We start from the raw sequence: 26,507 nt of genomic DNA, 5'->3' as shown, positions 1-26,507 counted from the left end.
CCCACCGCGACCCTAAACTGAATAATAAGTTACAGATAATGAATGAATGAATGAATGTTTAATTATGCACACCCATTAGAAACCATTCATCTCGGTTCTAGTGCTGGTTAAGTTTTATGCATTATGGCTTTGTTCGATCCTGATTCTCCTGTTTGTGTGCTATAGGTTGCTGGTAAGAGCGAAACTGTGCGGAAGCTGAGTGCAGAACTGAGAGCTGCCCAGGAAATTCTGACCTCCACACAGGATGAGGTGAGTGCCTTTAATAATTACACTCATTCGTCCCTCTCCTCTCCAGCAGGTGTAGACCTCTTTGTTGCCCTGATAGAGAGACCATAGACATGAGAAGACTACACAAGCAGGTCTCTTGTTCATTTCAAGAGCACTCACGCCAAATGCAACATGAAAGTGAGTAGTGGAAAGTAGGGAGGCCTTGTAAACTCGGCTGCATCTTATTGACAGCTTTGAAATTCAGTATACATATATGTATTTTTACAGTAAAGCAGGCGAAAGGCTGAGTAGGTGATATCTCATCTCTTCATAGGCACGATAGCATTAAGTGAATCTCTCCAGAGCATTCAGAGGCCTCGGCAGGCCTGAATAAGAGCGAGATCAAGGGTACGGCGGGTCCATCTCTCTTACTACACATGCACATACTCAGGAATAAAGATAGGCTGTATGCCTCACCTCTCTCCTCTCTGAGTTCTGAGCTAAACTTTTTGCATCACCTGTCAATTGAAGCAGCAGAAAGTCTGCACTGTTTATTTATTCATCTCCGACTGGTCACTTGTTTGTTTGCCAGGGCGTCCTTGCACGTTATAAATGGGACAGGCCTGTCACTTCAGCACTGAGTAGATGTTTTTAGTTTCCTGAGCAGTAATTTTGTATGTGTGTGTGTGTGTATATATATATATATATAATTTTTTTCCCTCCGCTTTTTTTTTTCTTTTTTTGTGAGGCAACAGTGAATAATGCAAAGGAACCTGCTCCCACGTTCTGTTTTTATCATTAGCATGCAGCTCCAGTTATCTGCGGAATACTTATGAGTGCCGGTGAAATGTTTGTGATGTTATTTATTTATGTCGCCCTCTCAATTATTCATTTGTTTATTTATTCATGGCAGAACTAACTGCAATTGGAAAATTCATTTTTGCTGAAGGGCACAGCAAGCACCCCCCCCCCCTCTTTTGCAACCTCCATCCGACCATCCGACCCCGCCCCCAACCTACACAAAGTGGAGAAGAGGGGGGCATCAGGCTTGTTAGTAATTGCTTTATGTGGCATTTCCTGAGACTCATAGGGAGATGTCATTTTAATCTAAGCAGACGGGTGAAGAGATAGAGATAGATGGAAAGAGGGAGAGTGGGATGGGTAGAGGGAGTGAAGCACAATGATTTAATTTCTTCTCTCATGCACTCTTGTAAACTTTGAGCAGTAGGGACGTTTGGGCAATATTTCAGCATTTAGGTTACTACTGGTCGATACTGATGAAACTCATTCATTCATTGTCTGTAACCGCTTATCAAGTTCAGGGTCGCGGTGGGTCCGAAGCCTACCCGGAATCACTGGGCGCAAGGCAGGAACACACCCTGGAGGGGGCTCCAGTCCTTCACAGGGCAACATTCACTCACACCTATGGACAACACTTTTGAGTAGCCAATCCACCTTCTAACATTTTGGACCGTGGGAGGAAACCCACGCGGACACAGAGAGAACACACCACATTCCTCACAGACAGTCACCAAAGTAGTGACTGCGGCACTACCTGCTGTGCCACCTTGCCTTGATTAAACTCAATATCAAAATATTGTGTTTATATTCACCATTTTACCAAAAGATTTGTGGACATATATATCAACTAATATGGGTGAGTTAGTTCTCCTTTCCTGCTGTAACAGCTTTTCTGGGATGGCATTCTGTGAGGAATTGATGGCAACTTTTGTGATGGGGTACTGATATTGAATGGTTAGTTCAGGGTCATATACATACTATGCACTCAATCAAATCCAAATCCAAAACTGGATGGAGCTCTTCCCTGAAGAGAATACAGATCCAGTGCTTCACAGTCCAATACAGGAGGGCTTTATTGCTTTCTAGCTGACACATTGCACGGGGCACGTTGACCTATATTTGATGTTCAGCTACTTTCTACAACCTAAAGCACTTAGCAGATAGCATATTACATAACAATAATGCATTAATGTTAGTGCTGATATCTGTCATTACTGCTAAAATTCTGTATACTTGTGATCACTCAGCCCCTGTGAAACTGTAAGGGAATAGCTTGGTCTAGGCAAACTACTTTAGATTTAAGGCCACAATGGGATTTGATCCCTGCTGAATTCCCCCATCCTTCCACACCATCTTGCTCCTGAAGGCCTTTGTTTGCTCACTGTGTTGCCTGTAATTATACGCATTGGAATTCGGTTTAATTTCACACTTGCGTACCCTCATGCCATAATTAATCCTGTTAGGTGATCAGGTCTCAAAGAACATTGAAGGTTCTTTGTGGCTGTGTGCACGTGCGTGAGAGCGTGTGAGGCAGCGTCTAGTGGATGGAAATAGAATAAACAGTGTTTAATATTCATTTTATTTGTAGTTCTCCCGTCTCAAGTCTTTCATAAGAAATGTAAGAAACTGAAGAATATTGTTAGGCTTGCTTCAGCTTCCATTTAATTATGTCTGTTACACTGCCTGTAAGCTGGCAGTAGTCTTCGAATGGAAACAATGTTTTGGTGCCTGTGTCTCTGCACAGAGTGGTCCTTTAGCGTGTGTCAATAGTACAGTAACGGCCATGGGTTTGGTATCAGTTCAGTGCAAATATTCTAAGCTTGTTATTTCATTGTTAAATTTAGAAGTGCGTAGTTTGGATATTTTCTAGGATTTCAGGAGACTTTACACTGCAGATTAGCCACTAATATTATTAATAACAGTTGATTCAGCTAATTGTGTTTTAATTGTATTATGAAAAATGGCACTGGATTGGTGCTGCTGGGATTTATAAGCTTCTCAGTGTCACTGCTGGACTGAGCATTGTCCGCCAGCCAAAAGTACTCAGCTAACAGTGACCCGTAAGCAGTATCCTGTGTCCATTGATGAAGAACTAGAGGATAATGAACACAAGACAGGTGCAGCAACAGATGAGCTATTTTTTTACATCTACAAGATGGACCAGCAAGGTATGTGTGTCTAATACAAATGGACAAATGGGCACAGCACTGCTGCATCTCATCCTCTCATATCAGGCCGAAACTCACACTAATGCCACCCCACGTCAATGTCACTGCGGCTCTGAGAATGACCCGACACCCAAATAATACCTGATCAGAAGTGGTCCGGAAAGGGTACTGATCATTAAAGAACAGACTGAAAGGTGGCTGGCAAAGTCTAGCCCTGCCATCGTAGAAATACAAATTGCTCTTGTAGGGGCAGTGGACAATGAGTGTTAAAAAAAAGAGGTCATTTAAATTCTATTGATCAGTGTATATAATGCACTAATAGGATGGTGGACCCTAGAAATTCTCAGTGAGTGGTAAAACAAGTTCTTTCCAAAACCAAAAATGTGTAATAACCCCTATGTTATATAAATGATGGTTTTATAATTGCGTTTGTGTGTAGCTTGCAGTGTCTGCTGAGGAGGTGAAGTCTAAGGGAGAGGAACTTATGTCACTGCAGAAAGAGATGAGAAGATTCCAGAAGCTCTTAAACCAGAGGGAGGAGGAGCTAGAGAAGGAGCATCACAGAAACATCCAGCTCCAGTTAGAAAATGATGGCCTTCTTACACAGGTGAAAATGCATCCAGACATACAGTACCCCAACCTATTTTTATTGCTGTCCATGGGGCCAAAAAAATGTTACCAGGCAGATGTGCAAACACCAGTTCCAGAATTATTGGGCAGAATGTGCAGTGCTTATAAAAATGAGTATTAATAAGTGTAGTTTACAAGCTTACCTGGTATTATACAAACATGCATTTGTCACATGACTTGAAATTTTTATGTCGAAATAAATATGACAAGTGTCCATAGAAATGATGTGGTCTAGACTGCAGCATATGTTCCAAATTGCGTATATCTCTCAGTGTTAACTGTGCCTTTATAAATCCCTGCTTTATGTTTTACTTAAATTTTTAATGAAATGTTCCAGTATTTTTAAAGTTCTGTTAAACAGCATGTTTATTGCACCATGTTTAAACAACACTGTGCTTTTATGCTTCTATTCTGATAAGTTCCCTGTGTGTGTGTGTGTGTGTGTGTGTGTGTGTGTGAGAGTGTGTGTGTGTGTGTGTGTAGCTGGAGGATATTTAGTATAGGGTGGTCTCCAGTGAGTGCGCTACCACACACACACACTCGTGTTCATGGCATTAGCAAACCACACATAGCCATGGAATTCCAATTAGCTTCATTTAATTATGAGCTCTTTGCTCATGGCACAGTTCCTTCATTTATTTTAATCTTGTTTATGCACCTTGATTGTTTCACAATATAGCGTTTTTTAATTACGGAAGATTGATTCAATCGCATTGATTTAGTATCCTTATTAAAACTACACAATGCCACCATTCCCCAAAAGCAGCAGTATTTTTCATAATTAATGGCTGTGTCTTTTGTCTTCGGTGTGTCGTGTGTGAGTTTGGAGGCGTGTGTGTGGTTATGTGCGTATGAAAGTGTTTCACATTTGCGTAGGGAGATGATATTTATTGTTATTTATGGCGGCAGCTGACAGAGACGGTCAGACTCAGAGTTTATGACTGAGATTGGGAGATGGAGGAGAGTGTGTGTTATACAGAATTATACAGTCTAAATTTATATATACAAATTTTTTTACATTATTTTTAGAACGTGCACTGACAAATTGTTGTAAATGATTGGAATTGCATGGTAAGCGAGTATAATAATTCTTATCTGAGAATGGTTTTGTAGGATGCATGTCTGACCACGCAGACATGCATCCTACAAATGCATGTTCAGATAATTACATATTAACACTGAACACAAATAAATGGTGTTCAGTGTTAATATGTAATTATCATCTACTAAACTTATTTTGAATATTTGAATGTGTAAATAGCCCTATTTTATCTGACCTATTGAAACTGCCCAAAGGACTGTTCACAAACGAGTCCTTCTTCTTCTGCCTTCAACACAGTCTGCTCAACACTTGACACTTGCAAACCAGCTCAGAGCTCTTTTAATTTTGATTGATGACTCAGTTTGAACAGGGCACAACAGCAGGCCTTCTCTCTCTCTCTTGCTCTCTCTCTCTCTCTCTCTCGCTCTCTTTCTCTTGCGTGTGTTCTCTCTCTCTCTCTATCTCTCTCTCTCTCTGTCAGTCTTCTCTCTCTCTTTTTCTCTCGTGCTCTCACTCTCTGCATCTCTCTATCAGTCCCTTGCCCCCATCCTCTGCACCCCTACTTTCCTCCCTCCAGTCTCCCAGCAGCTCCCTCTCCTTCTCCCCTCCTCCATATGAAAATGATATTAGAAACAAAATGAGATTTGAAATTTTTATGTTTGACAAGCGACTTGATGAAGGGGTTTCATTGCAGGGCCTGATCCATGGAAATTTTATGCTAATAATACTGCTGGCCAAGCGATCTAGTTGGAAATTAATCAGTGGTGGAACAGAGCAGAGAGAGAGAGAGAGAGAGAGAGAGAGATCCATAAACACTTTATCATCTCGTCTTTCCATTCATTCTCTCTGTCTCTCACCCAAATACACACACACACTCTTATTCACTCTCTCTCTCTCTCTCTCTCTCTCTCTCTCTTTCTCACTCTCTCTCTCTCACTCTCTCTCTCTCTAATACCACCTCCCTCTCTCTCTCTCAGGCACTGAATCTCATCAGAAATAGCCATGGGGTGTTGTGTGTGTGATGAGGTTGGGAGAGAAATGGGGAGTTAGAAAATTACACTGCAGCTTAGCACTGATTGATGCTGTAATGTATGCAGCCATGCAGTACGCTGCTGTAATATGGATTAGTTCTTTCTTTCTCTCTCTCTCTCTCTCTCTCAAGTTCTCCCACTCTATTTCTTTTTCTCTCACCCTTTTACTCCTCTTTGTTTCAATTTCTGTCTTCTGTCTTATCCTTCTTCCACACTTTCTGTATTCCATGTGTCCGAGTCTCTCTCTCTCTCTCTCTCTCTGTCTCATTTTATTTCTCTGTCTGTCTCTCTCTCTCACCTCTCTTTCACTGTCCTTCGTGATCTTTTGCATCTTGCATTATCTCTCTCTCATAAAAACCTCTCTCTCTCTCTCTCTCTCTCTCTCTCTCTCTCCCGCTTTATTACTTTCTCCCACTCTCTCTACCTCTGTATCTCTCTCTCTTCCTCTCCCTGTAATCAGTTAAGCCCACCACAGTGCTCCACTCAGTGCAGCCCCTGAGAGACATCAGTGCAGTGGAGTCACTAATGGAGTCATTATCAGATTTCACTCTTTTAAAACAACACAATTAGTGCTGCGCTCTTAATGATGCTTGCAAGGTAAATGTGCAGCAATCAGTTTCTCTCTGTTCTTATTCTCCTCACAGAGGGAGCTTCATGCAGGGTCCTCAACAAGCTAAATAAATCACAGTAGAAGTTATATCACAAAGCCAATATTTTGTGTGCATGTGTGTGCGCGTGTGTGTTTGTATATGTTGGGGTGAAAAAGCCAGTGTGATTTATTACTTTCACCATGTGAGACATCTGTTACACAGCTTCTTATTTTTGTAATGCATCATCAACATGGAGAAAAAATAAGATTATCCCAACTGGAATATTGTTCTCTGGAGTCTAATGATCTAATGTAGAGCTGCTGCCATTAAACTGCCACAGCTTTACTTCAAGGTGCAATCAGACTTCTCCCATGTTCACCAGCCCTTCTGGTATGTATGTGTGTGTGTGTGTGTGTGTGTGTGTGTGTGTGTGTGTGTGTGTGTAACTACAGTCACATACAAAATTTTAGAAACTTACTCAACTGTGATGGACTGGCACCCTGTCAGTGTTGTGCTCTCTGTCCTGTGCACAGTGATTCTGGGTAGACACTGGACCCACTGCGACAGTGACCAGGATGAAGTGGTTAAAGAAAATGTGTTAATGAATCCTTGGTCAAGTGTCAGATTGCTTTTCTGAAGGGTGTGTGATCACAGGCAACAAGCGGAAGAATATTTTGTAACATTTAGTAACATAACTACTTCTGTTAGCAGATGTGAAAAGTGTTGGAAGGGGTTTCTTAAGACAATTCAGTAAAAAATGGTGCAGGGCGACTCCTCAGGATGTAAGTAAATATTATGCTATTGCTCTCATATCTTTCACAATAAAATATTGATCTTATATTTTGAGAATTCTCATATTTACACAAACCCAGCCCGTCAAGCCATGTATTTTTCTTTGAGCATTGGGTATTACATTAATTATACACATTATTTGGTCCATGAATATCTGTCTTAATATTTATTTAACACTGAATATTTCAGGCTTTACAGTCAGGCACAAATTTTCATTGTGTTTTTTGAGTCAGAAACCTTTCATCTTTCAGTCTTAACCAGAAGATTGTGTTGAACAAACTGTGCAGTTAAATTTGCAGAAAGAAAAGAGACACATTTAAGTTCCCTGCTAGGAATATTTTAACATCCATCCGTCCATCCATTCATTATCTGTAACCCTTATCCGGTTCAGGGTCACGGTGGGTCCAGAGCCTACCTGGAATCATTGGGCTCAAGGCGGGAATACACCCTGGAGGGGGCGCCAGTCCTTCACAGGGCAACACACACTCACACATTCATTCACACACTCACACCTACGGACACTTTTGAGTCGCCAATCCACCTACCAACGTGTGTTTTTGGACTGTGGGAGGAAACAGGAGCACCCGGAGGAAACCCACGCGGACACGGGGAGAACACACCAACTCCTCACAGGAGCGGGAATCGAACCCACAACCTCCAGGTCCCTGGAGCTGTGTGACTGCGACACTACCTGCTGCACCACCCATATTTTAACATATTCCTTAGAAATGTAACTAAAACATGTGATTTGAACAAAGCTGTGCTCTGTCCAGTGTGTCTTCCTGCCTTGCTCCCAATGATCCTGGGCAGGCTTCTGCCACACCACATCTCTCAAAAGAATGAATGAATGTATATGCAATTATATATGATTCTTTCACTTTTATATGAGGACAGAAAATGCTTTGTTGTCCCTTGATGAACCATTGTATGCTCTATTGTGCAGGTCCCCAAAATAGGGGTAACCAGATTTAAACCTGTTTAATACACAATCTCTGGTACTTCCAGGCCTGTAGGTAGGAGTGTAATGACTGTTTCATTCTGTGAATTAGCGTCATTGAAGAAAATGGCTGAATGATTGAACTGTGTTGATGTTGCTGGGCCATTTTTCAGTGTGAGGGTCAGCGCGTGGCACTGCGTGAGCTCCGTGCAGAGGTGCAGCAGTGGCAGCAGGAAGCACGGGGCCAGAGGGAAAGCCGGGAGGAAGAGACGCAGCGACTCAGGAAGGAGCTCCAGGAGGCCCAGAGTCGCCTCCAGCAGCACAGAGTCAACATGGATCACCTGCACAGAGAGCTAGAGACAGTCCAAAAGCAGCAGAGAGACACAGAAGAGGAGGTGAGCAGTCCATATCTAATATTATTATTAATATGTCTATTCATCTAGCAGTCACTTTCTTCCAGAGGAGCTTATAAATATATGAATAGAAAAACTTTTCAAACTGCAAACGCTGGAAGCTGGAATGATGCGTACTGAGAGAAACTTTAAGGACCTGTGATTCAAAGAGCAACTGCCCACTTATTACTAGTTACTAATTTTCTTGGATGTTTCGGGAAAAATTTGAAATAAGATGCAAAAGAAGGTGGACAGTGAAATGAAAATTTCAAAATGAAATGTATGAACTTCCATTTTAATGGATGTTTGTGTGTGTGTGTGTTTCATTCCCAGGCTTCCCGTAGTGTAGTGACACTGCGTGATCAGGACTCTGAGCTGCGGCGCCTCAGAGCTGAACTGCTGGAAGCTCAAAAATTGTCTTCAGATGCAGAGACCAGGCTACAGGCGCTCAGCGAATCCATAGAGCTCTACAAACATAAGTATCAGGCCTGTCTGAACAAAGTGGCAGACCTGCAGAGCACCCTCCACCTCCAAGAGGAGGACCTGAAGGAGACCAGGGCTCAGGTTAGATAGTTAGATAAATACATACATACCGGAAAAGGAAAGGAAATGTACAACATAAACAAGTGTAGTACAATATACAGGATAAAAAGGTCCGACTCTTTGTACAAGCGGTCAGAATAACACATTCTAGCAGTATATCTGAGAATGATTAGCCTGAGTAGTAGCTGAAGGAGGCTAACTGTTTGGACACACTTATGAACAGTATCTCATACATGGCTGCAGTGTCAGTGGTGTAAATGTGCTGTTCAAATACAGTTTAATATACCAGCATTAAAAAAGTTAATGACTATATCATTTTCTTTAGGTTTTGGTCAAACTTCAAACAAATATCACCAGCCGACTTTAGTTTCTTAGGCCTGATTATACCATTAGTGACACTGAATGAAGCGATAAGAGCGCTAGAAAATGCGTTTAATTAATCATTTCTACTCCCCTAGTGGACCCATATTAAACACAGTCCAAAAAACTATAAGTAAAATTGGCCAATCATAAATATTTATTTTAATATAATCTTAATTAAGTTACATATCAGGTGGCACGGTGTTGCAGTCACATAGCTCCAGGGACCTGGGGGTTATGGGTTCTAGTCTCGCTCCGGGTGACTGTCTGTGAGGAGTTTGGTGTGTTTTCCCCGTGTCCACATGGGTTTCCTCCGGGTGCTGTGGTTTCCGGAGGTGGCAGGTGGATTGGCGACTCAAAAGTGTCCATAGAAGTGAATGTGTAAATGTGTGTGCCACCCTGTGAAGGACTGGTGACCCCTCCAGGGTGTGTTCCTACCTTGTGCTTAATGATTCCGGGAAGGCTCCGGACCCACCATGACCCTGAAAACATGATTAAAAAATATTATTTTAACATTTTATAAGGGCCACAAGGCATAAAGGCCACAATATCAGTGAGTGAGATTTCTAAATGCAATGTAAGAGTGTAGAAGGAGCATCAAAGATGTATCTTTATTGTGCAAAGACTATTCCAGACAGTGTGTGTTAAGCCTGTTTGTGTGTCTAGGCGGCGGAGCGTGAGCAGCAGCTGCTGTGTCTGCAGGCAGAGGCTGTGGCTCTGAAGGAGGATGTGAAGGCTCGCTGTGCTCAGCTGGAGAGTGGAGACGAGGCCCTGGCTGCTCTGAGTCAGCAGCTGAGAGACACACTGAGAGAGCTGGAGCTCAGCCGGTCACACGCAAAGGAGTGTGAGCTGGTCATCTGCACGCTACGGGACAACACCTCAGCTCTGCGCAGACAGGTCAGTCAAACAAACTGCTTAAAGAGGCCATAGATTTTGAAGGGATTAATGTTGACCAGAAAACATGAAAAAAGGTGATAATTATTTGTTATTATAACGTGATTAGAAGAATTAAAAATGTAACACATTATTTTAATGCTTACATGAACAAGTAATATCATTACATAACTCCAGGAATAAAGAGAGAATCTAAGAAACCATATACCACTGTTTGGCAAAGCTTAGTAAATGTTACACACTGTTTTTCCGCCTTAAACTGCAGTGTTAACAACACAAATGCAGTGTCAGGTCCCTGCCCTCTGGTACACAAGAGTGGCATTGCACAGGATACATCACTGAGTGTTCCCTCACTTTCTATCGATTCAGGTCAGGTCTCTCACATTGAAAATAATGTGATGAGAGAGCCTTTGCAGGTGAGCAGTGATGACTACTCCTGTGGGATTCTGGGGCTTGAAGTTCTTATTGATTTGTAGTTGTTAGAGGGGGGCCCTGGATTTGTTGTGGCGCTCTTTGAGAAACAGAGTTTGGAGTTTAGGAGGAGCTGAAGTTGTTTTCTTTTACACAAATGCACATACGCAAAGTGGGAAGCAGCAGTCCCACACACGGTAAGCATGAAGTGGAAAGCCCTGCGGGGTTGGCGCTGTCTTGTTAAAATAATGGTTAGTGCTCACAGCAGTGAGAGGGACAGGTCTGGTCTTCAGCACACTTTGTCTGACAGAGCAGAGCTGGGTGCGATGCCTCCAGCTGACCCCTGTTTTCACCTGCACCCTTTACAGCTCTTCTTTGTTCCCCTTCATTACCTGGAGCCCACCTCCACCAGGGTGGCTCCATTAGCAGCAACCCTGCCCCCCCAGCCACTCTCAAACTCATATGCTCTATTGATCTTGCTACCTTCAGTCAAGCCCTCCTACAAGTACACAATGCACACACTGTCAGATGTTTGTGCATTTCTCACATCAGTGCCCCCCAGCATGTATGTCCTTCTTTAAGTGATGTCCAGTGTCCTCAAAAAGTGTAGGACCTTGTACAGGTAAAGAGGTAAACATTTTAGTAAGCAAAATAATTCATTCCAATGATAAATATAATGGAGTAAATGCGATCCCTATTAGTGTGTAGTTGCTTGTTTTCGTATCCGGTGAGGCCACATTTACATGTCAGTCCCGCCCTGTTTGGCCTGTCTCTCTTTTTATTTTGCTCTCCCCAAGAGACAAGACACAGCATTGTGCATGTAAGATCGCCGAGTGCATTAAGAAACGTTCAGGAGAAAGCAAAGAAAGTTGTTGTAAAACATTTGTATATTTACTGGCTTCTTATTTACATTTTGGGTTCAACTTTAAATGGTTGAATTTGTTATGCTGTGTCCAGAATGCACTCTTTGTGCACTTTACTTCATATACTACTAAGTGCCCTTCTGATAATGATGCAGTATTTTCTTATAACCTATGTAGTGTGCGAGTGTGCGGTTTGGCATAAAGCAGAAGTAAGGCATTTGTTTCCCTTTTAGCTTTTATTTATTTTTACTACAGTAACATGTGACATCACAATCAAATGGTGTTCAGTGTTCACTGAGTATGCAGTTTTCACTCAAGGCAGAATGGTATGGTTATGGTAACAAATTTACATTTTAATTAAAGGTTTATTTATTTATTTATTTATTTTTTTATTTATTTTTTTTAATTTTTTTTTTATACATGTTTGTACTATATTTGAAGCGAAGGAAATGAGTAAATGGCCTAAGGCCCCTTTTATGTCTGCTATTTTGGTTTAGACCAAACAAAGTAGATGTGAAATTACTCTAAGGACTGCCACTCAAGGCTCCAACATGACTCAGAACTGACTTTTCCTCCCCTCAGTGTGTCACTTGATGGCTAAATAATGTTCCATGTCTGTTTTCCTGAGTGGCTGGCTTGAGTAATCATGATTTGTTGTTATTAAGCACCGTTGGGCCTCTCTTCTTGATAGAATTAGGGAGACCATGCTGAATACGAAGCATTTGTTTTGGTCTGATATTCTGGAGCCCTAGAATACCAGACTTTCACTGGCACATTGTTGTATATAGCACCTTTAACTTCACAAACAGAAAATTACACATTACATCAACAGCAGATATATCAGTTATATCAATGTTTATTTCATGCACACTTTGCTTTTACAGTATTATTTTCAGTGAATGTTACGATTCGTTTTTCAAATACATCTCTAGGAATGTTCAGTGTTTCGTGTTAGAAGTTGGCTGCACTTTCTGCTTCTCCTGATCCAAGTAATTACAACCCTGTCATAAACCTATTTTCTTCTCTCCTGAAAGCATCTTGACTGGCCCACAGCAATGACTTTTTTTTCTCACAGAAGAGAAGATTGTACAGACTTTTTCATGTTCATTCATATAAAAGGTGTCTGCTAGTTTACAAAAAAATGCCGCTAAATATCCGTGCTCTATCAATAAATATTTAGTCAAGCCTGGTTTATACACAGAATAGTAATATGCGCATATATTGTGTGGTAAGTGATTCATCCCCTGCCTTTACTTGTGGGACCTGAGCATGTCCACTTAGACTTTAAACTGTTAGTACACACACACACACAGAGCAAGAGAGATAGAGATCTAATGAGCCGATCACTTTGACTGTTTTGAAACAATACAGCTCATCAGTAAGAATGCTCAGTCTGTCTTCATCTCACTTAGGGTATGTCTCTTTTTATGAATCTCTCTCGTTCCCTCTTTTTCTTCTATTCACATTGTTGTCTCCTCTTTCTCTGCAACAGCCTCTCACAACAAAGGCAACAAACAATAGGGCGTAATGAAAGCAGGCCACTGACAGATATATTATCTTCATAAAGCTGGAACCCATTTGGGAGTACTTCATATGCACACGAGCTCAGTGAAGTCCTGAGTAAGCACGCAGAGACACAGGGAGATTATTCTTGACACCGCTGCCTTGGACTGATTTATCTAGGGGAGATGGAGGAACTTTACTGCCATTAACAAACACCTCACACAGGAGAGAGATGGAGACAAACAGCATGCATAGACAAACTGTGGCACACTCAACTGCCAGGTCCATTTAACTAACTGAAAATTCATAGTTAAGCTTTATAATTAGTGAGGTCGGCTACTTTAAGCACAAATTCTACTGAAATGAATGTGATTCTGCTTGTGAAATTTCAGTAAGGAGAGTCTAGTCCAACCAGAGCTTAAGGCATAAACTGTGTTTGGAAAATTTGTAGAAATAAATTATTTTGGTATTGGAACAAATTATATTGATATATTATGATTTCTCCATTGTGGACAGAGATGTTTCATTGTGTACACACAGCTTGTATAATGCTCTGCTGCAGCATGCTGTCATGCTCAATATCAGGCATCCATTTGAAGGAGCAAATTTTAAATAAACTTTATGTAGTATTTGTTGCCCTAAAATTACAGAATCATTTGATGCTTCACTGAACTGCAATAGGGAGAGTAGAGCCTGTGTCTTTGCTACTCTGGGCTCAGCACCACAGAAACTGCACTATGTAATTGTTGGAGGCTGGCACGGTATACAATTTTGGGCTGATAGTGTATGTGATCCTTATTTAAGTATGTTTTACATGATTACATTTGGAATACACACAGACATTTGGTTAATAATGAAATGTAAATATTACTATAAATATTAGGTGCATATTCGGGCATTGCATAAAATCTGTGTCTGCATGTGTTTCCAGGTGGAGGAGCAAGAGGAGTCTGTGGTGAAGCTCCAGTCTGATTTCTCTGTGTACAGAGCTACTCACATGCACTCTGATTCGGACTACGAATCCCAGCTGTCCCACATCCAGGAACTAGAACAGGTGCATGAAAATTCAGCAGATATCACTTCTGGACTTTGTGGTTCTGAACAGGACACTAACTTTGTATGTATATATGATTGAAAAAACCTGTTAACACTTTCTGTGTCAATGGTAGTAGACATGGATCTGTCTTGAGCTCCACCCAGTCAGGCTTGGCCTGTCCTGCGAGCACCTTTTGTGACTAATTGTTTGTTATGGCAGCGTGTCGGCCAGCCGTTGGGCTTTAATGGACTGTAGTGGAGCGATCCATCAGGCTGTCGAGTGGGCTGCACGTCAGCTGAAGTGGCGGCATGTCAGTCCGGCTCTACGTTAGCGTAGCCGTTGATTTAGTGCCCCTTCTCCCACCACCGCCAGCCCCTTCTTCCAACAGATTGATTACCCGTTGGGTGCGCTGACAGTGCCCGCCATCTTCCGGCAACCTTTTAGTGGCGTTTTATAGATGGTTAGAGCACCTCGTTTGGCTATTTATACATCTGTAAGTGGCCATGAAATATAGATTTGTCTTGACGGGTGTCAGCACCCGAGCGTAGAGAACCACTGCTTTGTGACACCTCGTTATTTTAATGGGCCTAAATGAGGGGGTTAGACACTGTCTTTGGCCCCTAACATGCCTTGTCTCTAATTTTTTCTCAATTTTTTCATGTTTTTTTTTATTATTATTTAGCACTTAGTTAATTCACAGCTTTTTTATCCACGACTTGTAAAAAGGCATAGTATGTAGGCACTTAGCACACATGAACAGCCGTAAATAGAAGGATGGACGACAGGTTACACGCACTTTTTGACGTGTCACCTGACCTGTCAGGTGCTGACGCAGGCACACGTGCACTCCAGGTTGCCGTGGTAATTAAGAGATGGAACCCACACACTCTATGTGGGACTGCAGGACGGTTAATGCCTCAGATGAACAGGTTGCCAGATTGGAGGTGACACCTGTCAGGAAATGGCTGTGTATATGCATGGGACGTGTCCCTGGCCGCGCGTGTGCAGTGGATGCTAAATGAGGCTGCAGAAGTAGTGTGGAGGCAGAGGGAGAGGCAGGTGGAGAGATGGCCTGAGGGCCAGAGACAGTGAGGGGGGGGATTTTCACTCCTCAGGTGGGCCTCCACAGTGCCTGGGGCATCTCTGCTCCTCCCCTGAGGCATACTCACAGATGTGTGACAGGTGTGTGACAGCTGTGTATGTATGTGTGTGTGTATGTGTGTGTGTGTGTGTGTGTGTGTGCGCGCGTGTCCCCAGGCACTATCCCACTCTCTGGAGCGCTGTGGTCAGGGGGCCTGCGAGCTGGAGCAACTCAAAGAGGAAGCATGCAGACAGAGGCAGCTCAAAGACAGCAGCCTGGCGGGTGAGTGTGTGAATGATGCTCGCACACTGTCTGTGTCTCTCACACTGATTTTAATCAGCTCACGCAGAGCCAGTTTCCAAGTGCTTTCCCACCACTAGTTCACTGGCTTAGCCTTCTGAGCCCTGCATCTTTTTTCATATAGATATGTGTGTGTGTGTGTGTGTTTGATATTGTACTGTTGTGGGAAAGTCAGAGCAAAGCTAGGGATGCATCGATCAACTTTTCTTTTTTTTGTCTGATACGATACATACATTTTGTGAATTGTTTGATACCCAATACTGGTCCAATACCATTGATGGCAGTCTTGGAATAATAGTGTCCTGACAGTAAATGATACCTTGGTTCCATGCGTTAAAGTAGGCAACAAAAGCCTTCGTCTTCAAAAACTGACATGGGTTGCGCTTTGAAAAATATATATTTCAGAACCTTATTTTTGTCACTTTTATTTTGTTGGTTGCAAATTTTTCTTCATTGTTGCAGTGCATTCACCAAAGGTCACTGTTTCAAAGTAATGTCTCCTGCTTCTTTTTGTTTGTTTGATGGTAACATTAGGAAATCTTCATAGCTTTTAGCATTTTGCAGTGCTACAATTTTTTGCAGATATGGCATATTACCATCAAACTTGTTTGTGGAGCAAGTGTTAAATACCTCCATAAAGCTGACTATTTGGCTCCATCCATGTTGTTTTCTCTGATTTAAAGTCACATCTACTGGCACGCTGCACATGTCCTGCAGATGTATGCTGTTACAGTTATCGCAAACAAATTAAAGTGAATGGATCTGTCCCATGGATCTGCCTGATTATCTGATACCCGATCCAGCTAATTGTATTAATATCAGGGCTAATATCCAATCTCAGTATCAGACTGCTGCAAAGTATGGTACCCCTATAATGTCAGGAGCAACGAAATAGTCCAGGAAATATTCCTGTGGAAGTTAGATATCAGGAAATGGGACTAACAGCTTTACCTGGTAAAGCATTAGAATTGCCAAATTTAAACATAATTTAGACATAAAATAAAACTCTTTTGCTTCATGTCAGAAAATGTTTCTGTCCGTCTTTCCACTGTGTAATAACTACTTAACCCTATGGGTCTGAAAGGATATAGTATTTAAGACGTTTTATTGAGGCAAAAAAGAATAATATTGAAAATAATTCCATCCATCCATTATCTGTAACCGCTTATCCAACTTAGGGTCGCGGGGGGTCCAGAGCCTACCTGGAATCATCGGGCGCAAGGCGGGAATACACCCTGGAGGGGACGCCAGTCCTTCACAGGGCAACACAGACACACACACACACATTCACACCTACGGACACTTTCGAGTCGCCAATCCACCTGCAACGTGTGTTTTTGGACTGTGGGAGGAAACCGGAGCACCCGGAGGAAACCCACGCGGACACGGGGAGAACACACCAACTCCTCACAGACAGTCACCCGGAGCTGGAATCGAACCCACAACCTCCAGGCCCCTGGAGCTGTGTGACTGCGACACTACCTGCTGCGCCACCGTGCCGCCCATATTGAAAATAATATTTTCTTTATTTATTATTTATCTTTCTTTTTTTTACAGTTTTGTTTCTGTACTTTTTTTTGTTTTTCTTTTACATAAAAATGTTAATATCTTGACTGCAGATTGAATAATTAAACCGTGATCTCTGATTTGGGTGCCGTGCTGGACAGAGGTGGAGAGACTGCAGGAACTGGTGAGACAGCTCCAGGCGGATGCTGTGTGCGCAGCCCAGGGCAGGCAGGCAGAGGTGGACGCTCTGGAGCAGAGGGCAGCCAAACTGGAGAAGGAATTAGAGGCAGCTTGTAGGCAGTGTGCCAAGAAAGAGCAGGTGAACAACCACACACACATACACACACAATATTTTTTACAAAAGTCAAATACACACGCTTTGCCAGACTGCCTACGGCTTGCAAGCAAACACAGACACAGGATCTGCTTGAAGGTTTTTGATAAGTTCAGTAAGTCTTGCCCTTTTCCTCTGTCTTTTAAGACATATAGACTTGCGTAAGCTTCTCCTGGACCTTCTCACAGCTCACCCCTCCACCCTGCCCCATCTTGTGCTCTCGTAGGCCATACAGAAGAGAGACGCACTGCTGAGGCGCTCCGAGGCTGACCTGCTGCAGGCACGGGACAAGATCCGCGGCCGGACTGAGGAGGCAGAGAGGCAGGCCGCTGCAGTGCACGTCCTGGAGGCCGACCTCCGCGGTGCCAGGAAAGAGAGGAGGCAAAAGGAGAGTGAGTGTGCTGCCCTCAGAACACAGCTGCTCCAGCTGCGTGATGAGCTGAAGGAGGCCCACACCAGATGCAAAGACAACGGTGAGAAACTTAGTGCCATCATATGTCCATAGAAACTAGTCAAATTAGCAAGTATTCAGCTAACATTAGTGCTGGCCGATATGACTGCAAACCAATATCACGATTAATTGAACATTTCACCTTGATGATGATTAATGAACAATTATATATTTTGTCTTCTGACGTCATAATTCACTGACAAGGTCTGTACTGTAACTATGCTCAAGTGTTAAAGCTGGGAGCTTTTTGTTCATATTTAATATTGTGACACAGACTTTGTTACAAGCTGCTCAAGTTATTTGGCTGGCCTCTGTGTTTAGCTTTTCCTCCATGTGGCAGATCGGATGAGGCAGAGTAACATGACTATATATGTGGTAGAGTTGTTTTAATGGGACAGTGCAGGACACAGTGGGGTACATAACAGAAATAAAACAAAACCAAATACAAGAATGAACACATTTTTTTTAAATCAGCTTAATTGATGCAGGCATGATTACGTCAATTAGAAGTTCTGAATGTCCATTTCGATTAATTTCAGATTAATTGCCCAGCTCTAGCTAATACATAATGTGATTTAGCCTGCTTAGAGTTTGTCAGATTTTGACATAAGTGCAGGCATCCTCACAAATTCTTCATGACTGTGAGGCTTTTTGTGTATTAATCATAAAAAGCAGCAGAGGCAGTTGTGCATGCTGAATGTTGAGCAGGCCCTCACACTATGATTTAAATGGATTTTGTTCTCTTTGGGCCCCAGATATTTGAGAAAATAGAAAACAATTAAGAGTGTGTGTGTGTGTGTGAGAGAGAGAGAGAGAGCAGGGAATGTGTGTGTGTGTGTGTGTATGAGATAGAGGAAGAGACTAGTCTTGTCTTTGGTGGCAGGAGAGCCTTCAGGGCTAGCTTTAATAAGCTAAGGGAGCTAGTCACCTGTTTGCATGTGGCTCCAGCAGCCTTAGTGGCTAGTCTGGAATGAAACAGCCCATCAGTTCAGAGCCTCGGGCCATGTCAGACACATACTCACTCTCGCACACCTGTGCTCTCACACTCGTACATACACTTTTACACCAGGCACTAGGGAGACTTAGCTGACTACAACAGACAATGACATCTTCGTAGAGGTATGTAATGTGCATAAAAGTACAGGTGTCGGCAGAGCAGGAGTTAACCTATGCATTCATGTGGGATTTGTATAGATACAGGCTTAATATAAACCAATATGAGAAGTGACTTAACCACTCTGCTACAGAGCCAATTACTAAGCCATTTACAAATTACAGCACAGACCAAGTAGTAGCAGAAAATGCTGTAAACAAAGTGTGTAAAGTTGTAAAAAAAATCATAGTTTAACTTGTTCATATGCATGGCCTATACCTTTAGATTTGCTGTAAAAGGTCTGTGTGTTTGTGTGTTTTCCAGCACAGGAGCTGGCACGTCAGGAAGAGAAGCTGCTACTGCTGGAGGGAGGGCAGCAGCGGGCTCAGGAACAGCTGACCGAGCGAGTGGCCGAGGTGGTAAGGGCAGAGCAAAGCCAGAGGAGGCTGCAGGCCGAGCTTAGGAGACTCCAGCAGAGACTATACTCTACTGAACAGGAACTACAGGACTACAGGTATACACCACACAAAGGCAAACAGATTTCAAAATCACTTTTGCTGTGGTGTCTCAGTGCGGTCCTGCATGCTGTTTGCTAATTATTGTCATGCAGTTGCCAAATCCAATAAAATTATTGGGTTGTTTTATAATGATAAAAAAAAACAAAATGTTTATAAATTTGCTATAAACTGTTCAATGCTATGGTCGGTTGATCCCACAATGGTTGTCTGTCACTGAAAGTCACACTTTTATTTATCAATGGACCAAACTATTCAGTTCTAAGATTCCGTAATGTGTTCCGAACAGGACGGTATGGATATATTAATGATATTTATAAGAACATGAACACTTTAAATCAATGTGTATTTATTTGTTTATATTTTCAGCTATTTAAAGCACTATCAGTTTAAGGTTTTGTTCAGTGTCCGTTTAGAAACAACCATTAAATTAACCCTTAGCCCTGACCTCTAGCAGGCGCCGAAAGCACCTCGGAGCTGTCACAGTGCTGGGCATAATTGCTGTCTGGCTATTCAGGAAAGTTAAAGGTGGCAACTGCAGAAGAGGTAATGAATGTAGTCCCCCACTGCAAAGGCTCAGCAGTCAGCCTGTGCCGACTTCTCCACTCTCAGCCAGCCAACAGGGCCTCTGTGAGCTGATGGATCCATATTTCTCAGCTCAAACCGCAGCATGGATTTCATCCTGATACCTTAACACCTCGGCTGAGTGGCCAGAAACACTCCACTGAGCAGAAGTGCTGAAACTCTTCAGTGTATCATGCTCACTTCTACACACATTCTGACAGTGAGTGTTTCATCGCTTCTAGCAGTTCCGCGAGTGGTTTTTGGCTCCATACCTCTAGAGTGCAATCTTTCTCCCCCCTGCCTGCCGTGTGTGGGTGGGCTGGATGTGTGAGGGTCACGGCCCCATGTGAGATCAGATGTTTAAACGCCGGCAAGAAGAGCGTCTTAACCAGCACCTTGCCAAAGGTCTCTTGTTCAGTCAGCCGTCGGGCCACCGCTAAGAGCCACCATCCGCCTGCCAATACGCATTACGGGAGATTTAGTAATTAAGTGATAGGCCGAGGACTAAATTGGGTGTTTGTGGGCCACAGAGACACGGCGAGGTCCCTGCAACCATGCAGATAGGGGATTCTAATTGCCAGGGATATTGATCAGCCCACCAAGGGTGTGCTGGGGGATTTTACAAGAGATCGATTAGCTGTTACTGTGGCCAGCTTGTCAATGGGGAGAGAGGAAGTGAGAGAGTGTGTGTGTGGTTGGGGGGGGGCGAGCTGGGCTCTCTGTTCACTTTCATACACCCACCTACACAAAAATTAACACAGCACCTCCTAATGTACCTCTCTCTCTCTCTCCCCAACAGTTTACTAAAAAGTGATTGCTGTCTCTAGTTACATATCTTTATTGCTCTATCAGTCTCTGTCTCTCGTTTTGTTTATGTGAAGGACATATAGTCTTTTGTGTCTGGGCTGAGTGTGTCCATGTGTACAGTGATTTTGCACGCCATGGTGACTTTGAGTTAATATTTTAGTATTGAAAGAGAAAGAGATTTTGTGGGATTGGATTAGTTGCTTCACCTGGCTGTAAACATTCTCTGGCCACCTCTTTGATTCTATCTCTCATGCTCCAGTGGTGACTGAATTCATCCACTGCTTCCACTCTAATAATTGGCTTCGCCACTTGCTCATTAAAAGTTTAGGCTTGCCTTGTCTGATTATGTCCAACACTCATCCCTCCTCTTCGTTTCATTGTTTTTGTTAAGGGGCAGGAAGGGTGTTGGATATAATCAGCCTCTTCATATTTGCAAATGAACACAAATTACATGTTTATTTTATTATAATCTTTTTATTTTATGTTTTTCAAGAAATCATTTCATTCTCTGAATGTTTAAAACCCTGAAAAAGGTTGTCACTGCTGTGCTGTGATTCTGTGGTCAAAACAGACCAGTGATGAATATCAAGGCTGTCTGAAATTTATTTTGAATGTAACAACAGATAAGCTACTGTCTTTAACAGTGTATAGCTTGTAGTTTACAAATTTCATTGGGGGACCCCAAGTTTCCAGCAAGTACACTTTTTTTAAATGGATTATCTGTGTTCTCTATAACGTGCAGTAAATGGTGATATATTTTTCTCTTTTACAGGACAGATCAAATTATAAATATTTATAAATATTTTGGTCAAATTTCCAGTCTTGGCTGTTGAATAAATAAGAAGCAACTAAATGTATTTTCTACTGTGCTACAGGAGCCATTTGGAGCAGGTTAAAGGGGAGTCTAGCAGCAGCAGGCAGGCTCAGCTTGAGGCCCAGCAGGAGGCCATGTGTCTGCAGCAGGAGAACAGAGCACTCCAGGAGGAGCTGTCCAGCAGCAAAGAGGCCCTAACACAGCTACAGGAGCAGGTAACAGCAGCCTGGGCCACCTCAGCTGCGCTACTCAGGTCGAACAGGGCTTTAAATGGCCAGCTTACAGAGCAGGATGCTCCACAGAGCCTTTTGGGAGGTCATGATCCACTGTATTGATCACTATTGATTGGTGTTAGTGCTGTTTGTGGATGTGGCTTTGTGTGTGTGATGCAGCTTAAAGAGCAGACTGAGCGCGCTAAGGCTCTTCGAGAGGAACTGGCACATGAGCAGACCAGGCTACAGGGGCAGCTGGACTGGGCACAAGGCATCAATGACAGAGAAAGCAGCCTGGAGGCAGAGAGAGAACAGCTCAGGACTGATATAGAAGCAACAAAAAAACAGGTATATATGTAGTCATGTCTATTCCAATAAGGACAGAAATGTTTTATTTTGGATTGAGATCCTGAGGCTGCAAAGGCCGTAGGATATTAATTACATCACTTTCATACTTATGAAACCATGTTTGTCCCTCATTCCCTGTGAATGGGGCATTGTTCTACATTTGTACCAGAAAAGAAATGTTAATCTCAGGATGAAGCCAATGAATTTGATTCAGAATTGAATCGAAAATAAATGTACAACCCCTGTCATAAAAGCGTTAACAGACCCAAGTCTATTCAGGAATGAACTGGGTTTTTTTTGTGTATGCCAAACATGCTCCGTAAACAATAAGGAGAAAAATGACACATCTGATCTCACTATTTTCCAAATCACTGTAGACCTGTGCTCAACTGATCTACTGAAGTTTTGCTGTTGTGCACCAATAATGAACCCTCTTTCAATGTCAAAGTCACTTTGAAAGATATTTTCAGATATTTTCCTCTTGTCACCTTGATCCAAAATGGAGGTTAAATGGGTCTGCTTAGCATTTTTCTGTCTGCCACAGGGCATGGTCACATGTTAATTGCTTAATCATGCAGTAACCTTGCCTGCATATATGCTTCTCCAATCATTTATTCTGATTTTCCCTTTATTTGCCCTACATCTTTAAAGTGGGAACATTATAAGAGAGAGAAAGTACAGATGTTTCTAATAAAGTAGATGGCACATGTGTGTGTGTGTGTATAGTGTTGAAGGAAACACTATAAAAATAATATTCATAAGGTTTTATAATGTTATCAGATGTACCGCAGGGATTAACGCTTTGCAGTAACACTGCTGTTTGCTGCTTATCAGTTTACTTTGCACGGATGCAGCAGTTCCACTTTGTTACTCTTCCAGTGTACAGCCTCAAGCAAATCTCTCCCAAATCAATTAGTTACCCCCCTGAATTTGTGCTCCAAAACATGGTAATTATTTCCCAACCTCCTACGGAACGGTTTAGCTAAATGTGACCCAGACCTAGAGACACAAATCATGAAGAAATGGGATTTTTAAATTCTTTATGCTGAAGGTGTGTCAGCATGAAGCACAGCAATCTATGGACTGTTCATCTGTTTGAAAATGAAATCTAAACACATTCCATATCTCAGAAAAAGTTTAATAGATCTGATGCAAAAGTTTCTCGCTCAATTACAGTTGGAAGTTAATCTCCTTAATCCCAGTTTAATATCTGCCATGCATAAAGGCAACTATCTCTCATCTGCCCACCCATCTGGGCTAATCTGCCTGCAGTGGCTTCCATCTTTCTGCTCTTGTCAACTTTATCTGGCGCTTTGATGCTTCGGCTGTTGCACATGATGAACACTGCTGATATGCCATATGTGATTGTCAGCTGTCTATCTCACTGTGTGTGTGTGTGTGTGTGTGCGCATGTAGCTGAATGAGCGGGAGCGGCTGGTGAACACCTTGCAGGAGCGTGTGTCTGAGCTGCAGAGCGCCACCATGAGGCTGCAGGAGGAAGAAATAGACTCTCAGGCTGAACTGCAGCAGTGCAGGAGAGAGCTGGAGAGCAGAGACACCCGCATTCAAAAACTGAGCCAAGAGGTCAGGACCCTGAATGCCGCCACATTAAGTCACTATGGCTGTAGAATATCTCTAAAACAACATTCTTTATGACCTCAATCTGCACGAGTATGTGAAATTTCCTATGTGAAAAAAATATTAAATACATTCATCTATGTCACATCACAGCCATGAAGTATTTAATGTGTTGTTTTCCAGCTTTTTTTTTCTTGCTGGTGAACTACATTGAATATCAAACTAAACAAATGACAGTATCTTGGCTTTGCTTGTAGAGCGTATGTCTGCACTGAGGTTGGCACCTGGTACTTGAAATTGGAGCTGATCTCAGCACTGTCCTGTCACAAGGAGAATGCAGAACCACTGCTTGCCTGAAGCCTACATTTCTTCTCCAATACACATACTTGTACAAGGAGTGTTCTAGCTTATCTTTGAGTTTTTAACGTGGGGTGTGTGTGTGTGTGTAGCTGGCCGAGCACAGTCGGGAAGCGTCTCGGCTGCATCAGCATTTGCTACAGCAGACAGAGGAGAGAACGTCACTTCAGGAGAGAAACGCAGAGCTGACCACAGAGCTGCAGAAACTGCACAGTGAGAGCAGAATTTATCAGGATGAGGTAAGACTACACCCCCCCCACTCACACAACAGGAAGCAACTGGGAGTGTGGTTGTTTTGCTGAGAAAGAGTTATATTCTGTTGTAAGGTAATGGCTAACTGACCAGTGTAATACAACAATACAGTCTAATAACGAGTTTCCGAATGTCCCCAGTCTTTTCATATTGTGGCCAGAAACCTCTTCAGGCTAAAAAACAAAGGTGTAAATGCCCTGCACCCCCCCACACCCCCCCAAACAAACCTATCCACAGTCTCTACCCCTCAGCTGACTGCAGGAATAATTATTATTCCTGGTTGGGTGTGCTGTATGTCAGCGGTATATTTTCGGGTCTGTCTTCTAAAAATAATTGCTCTTTGCTCTAGCTGTATCACAGCAAGGCCAGTAATGATTCCAGCTGGTTGTGAGAAATGCTGCAAGCAGGGAGGATTCATGGTGGGCCTGCATGGAGATAGGAAGTTGCAACAATGTGTATATTTTCTGTACTGTTAAAAGGCACATTTGATTTGAAGTATGTATGTCATATAGCACTGTGCAAAACTTGCCAGTCAAAGTCAAAATAATGTAAAAAGATTTTATTTGATGTAATTTTGGAGCATTTCTATTGGTCTGTTATCATGGAATGTTCACAGGTTGTGAAGGACAGCTGCTGTGTTCCAATAAAAGAAAAATTGAAAAAAATGGAGATACACATTTTTAATTGGAAAGTGTTGATATTCCTGTGGAGATTAGATACAAGATATAATCCAAGACAAGGAAACATCACATGAAAGAAAATCTCCAAAATATTCCAAAAGTAAAATTCAAAAATGATTTAAAGACAAGGGCGGTACGGTGGTGCATCAGGTAGTGTCACAGTCACACAGCTCCAGGGACCTGGAGGTTGTGGGTTCGAGTACAGCTCCGGGTGACTGTCTGTGAGGAGTGTGGTGTGTTCTCCCCGTGTCCGCGTGGGTTTCCTCCGGGTGCTCCGGTTTCCTCCCACAGTCCAAAAACACACGTTGGTAGGCGGATTGGTGACCCAAAAGTGACCATAGGTGTGAGTGAATGTGTGTGTTGCGCTGTAAAGGACTGGCGCCTCCTCCAGGGTGTGTTCCTGCCTTGCGCCCAATGATTCCAGGTAGGCTCTGGACCCACCGTGACCCTGAATTGGATAAGCGCTTACAGATAATGAATGAATGGATTTAAAGATAGCACACAAAATGGAATTCTAAGAAATTGTGCAAGTGAAATGTAAAATCTGTTTCTATAAAAAAAAACAGTACTTCATATGTTCTGTGCATTAATTACTGTAAGATTCTTTCGGTTTTTCCAAACCATTTTGTGAATATATTATTATTTTTATTATTATATTATTATTATTGATGCTGAAAAATGACTTGTTCTTACTTGATGGTGTGGGTGGTAATTCAATAAATGAAGGGTGGTCTCTGACTTTTGCAGTATTGTGCAAGCCCTATGTAAAGTAAATAGTTTGTGATCACATCAGTATGCATACACAGCACTAGTGTGTGTTTTTGTCAGTTTTTTCCTGCAGTTCTCTCTTCCTCTCTCTCTCTCTCTCTCTCTCTCACACACACACACACACCACTTTAATTGCCTTTGCTTTTTTCATTACCTTTATTGGCTCTCCTCTGCATTAAATGTGCTCAAGGCTTGTGTAAAGGTCATTGTGGTGATGGGAGACATTCTCAATGTTCTCCCACGCACTCGCTCTCTTTCTTTCTCTCACAGCCACACCTGACTAACTATGACTTTATTATCTCTTTCTTTTCATTTAATTCAGCACTGACACATGGTTATGTAAAAGTCAGCCTTGCTGATTGTAAGAAGGGAATAATACAATGTATTGTTGAATTGCCAATTAAATTTAATTGCAAGCTTTACAAATTTCACAGGAATTGATAAGTGTTTTTTAACAGCTGCATTATAAACACACAGGAGCTGCATATAGGGAGTTTGACTCAATCTAATGTAATTCAGCATATGAAAGTTTTAATCGACAGGATAAAAAGATTCTGTACTTTGATTTTTTTTATGAACAGTAGGAATTACATCATTTAGAAATGACAGTAGTTTCCAGTTATTAATAATTTGGCTCTCTTCAGGGC

At 42.4% G+C, this 26,507-nt stretch overlaps 1 protein-coding gene across 7 annotated transcripts in view; it reads left to right on the top strand.

The window, feature by feature from the left end:
* LOC136672315 (polyamine-modulated factor 1-binding protein 1) overlaps positions 1–26,507 on the top strand; it is a 188,224-nt gene that overhangs the window by 151,098 nt on the left and 10,619 nt on the right. For all 7 annotated transcript variants that reach the window (XM_066648311.1, XM_066648313.1, XM_066648312.1 and 4 more), the window contains 14 exons: positions 166–249; positions 3,616–3,783; positions 8,372–8,593; positions 8,924–9,154; positions 10,160–10,390; positions 14,096–14,218; positions 15,458–15,563; positions 17,249–17,406; positions 17,648–17,894; positions 19,290–19,479; positions 21,727–21,880; positions 22,058–22,225; positions 23,642–23,809; positions 24,253–24,399. In XM_066648311.1, coding sequence (XP_066504408.1) covers positions 166–249; positions 3,616–3,783; positions 8,372–8,593; positions 8,924–9,154; positions 10,160–10,390; positions 14,096–14,218; positions 15,458–15,563; positions 17,249–17,406; positions 17,648–17,894; positions 19,290–19,479; positions 21,727–21,880; positions 22,058–22,225; positions 23,642–23,809; positions 24,253–24,399 — 2,397 coding nt within the window. The remainder of the gene's footprint in view (positions 1–165; positions 250–3,615; positions 3,784–8,371; positions 8,594–8,923; positions 9,155–10,159; positions 10,391–14,095; positions 14,219–15,457; positions 15,564–17,248; positions 17,407–17,647; positions 17,895–19,289; positions 19,480–21,726; positions 21,881–22,057; positions 22,226–23,641; positions 23,810–24,252; positions 24,400–26,507) is intronic.

This window comes from Hoplias malabaricus, chromosome 16 (genome assembly GCF_029633855.1).
Source record: "Hoplias malabaricus isolate fHopMal1 chromosome 16, fHopMal1.hap1, whole genome shotgun sequence".
NCBI lineage: Eukaryota > Metazoa > Chordata > Actinopteri > Characiformes > Erythrinidae > Hoplias > Hoplias malabaricus.
Note: the sequence above shows the minus strand (reverse complement) of the source record. Positions and strands in the feature narration are given on the sequence as shown.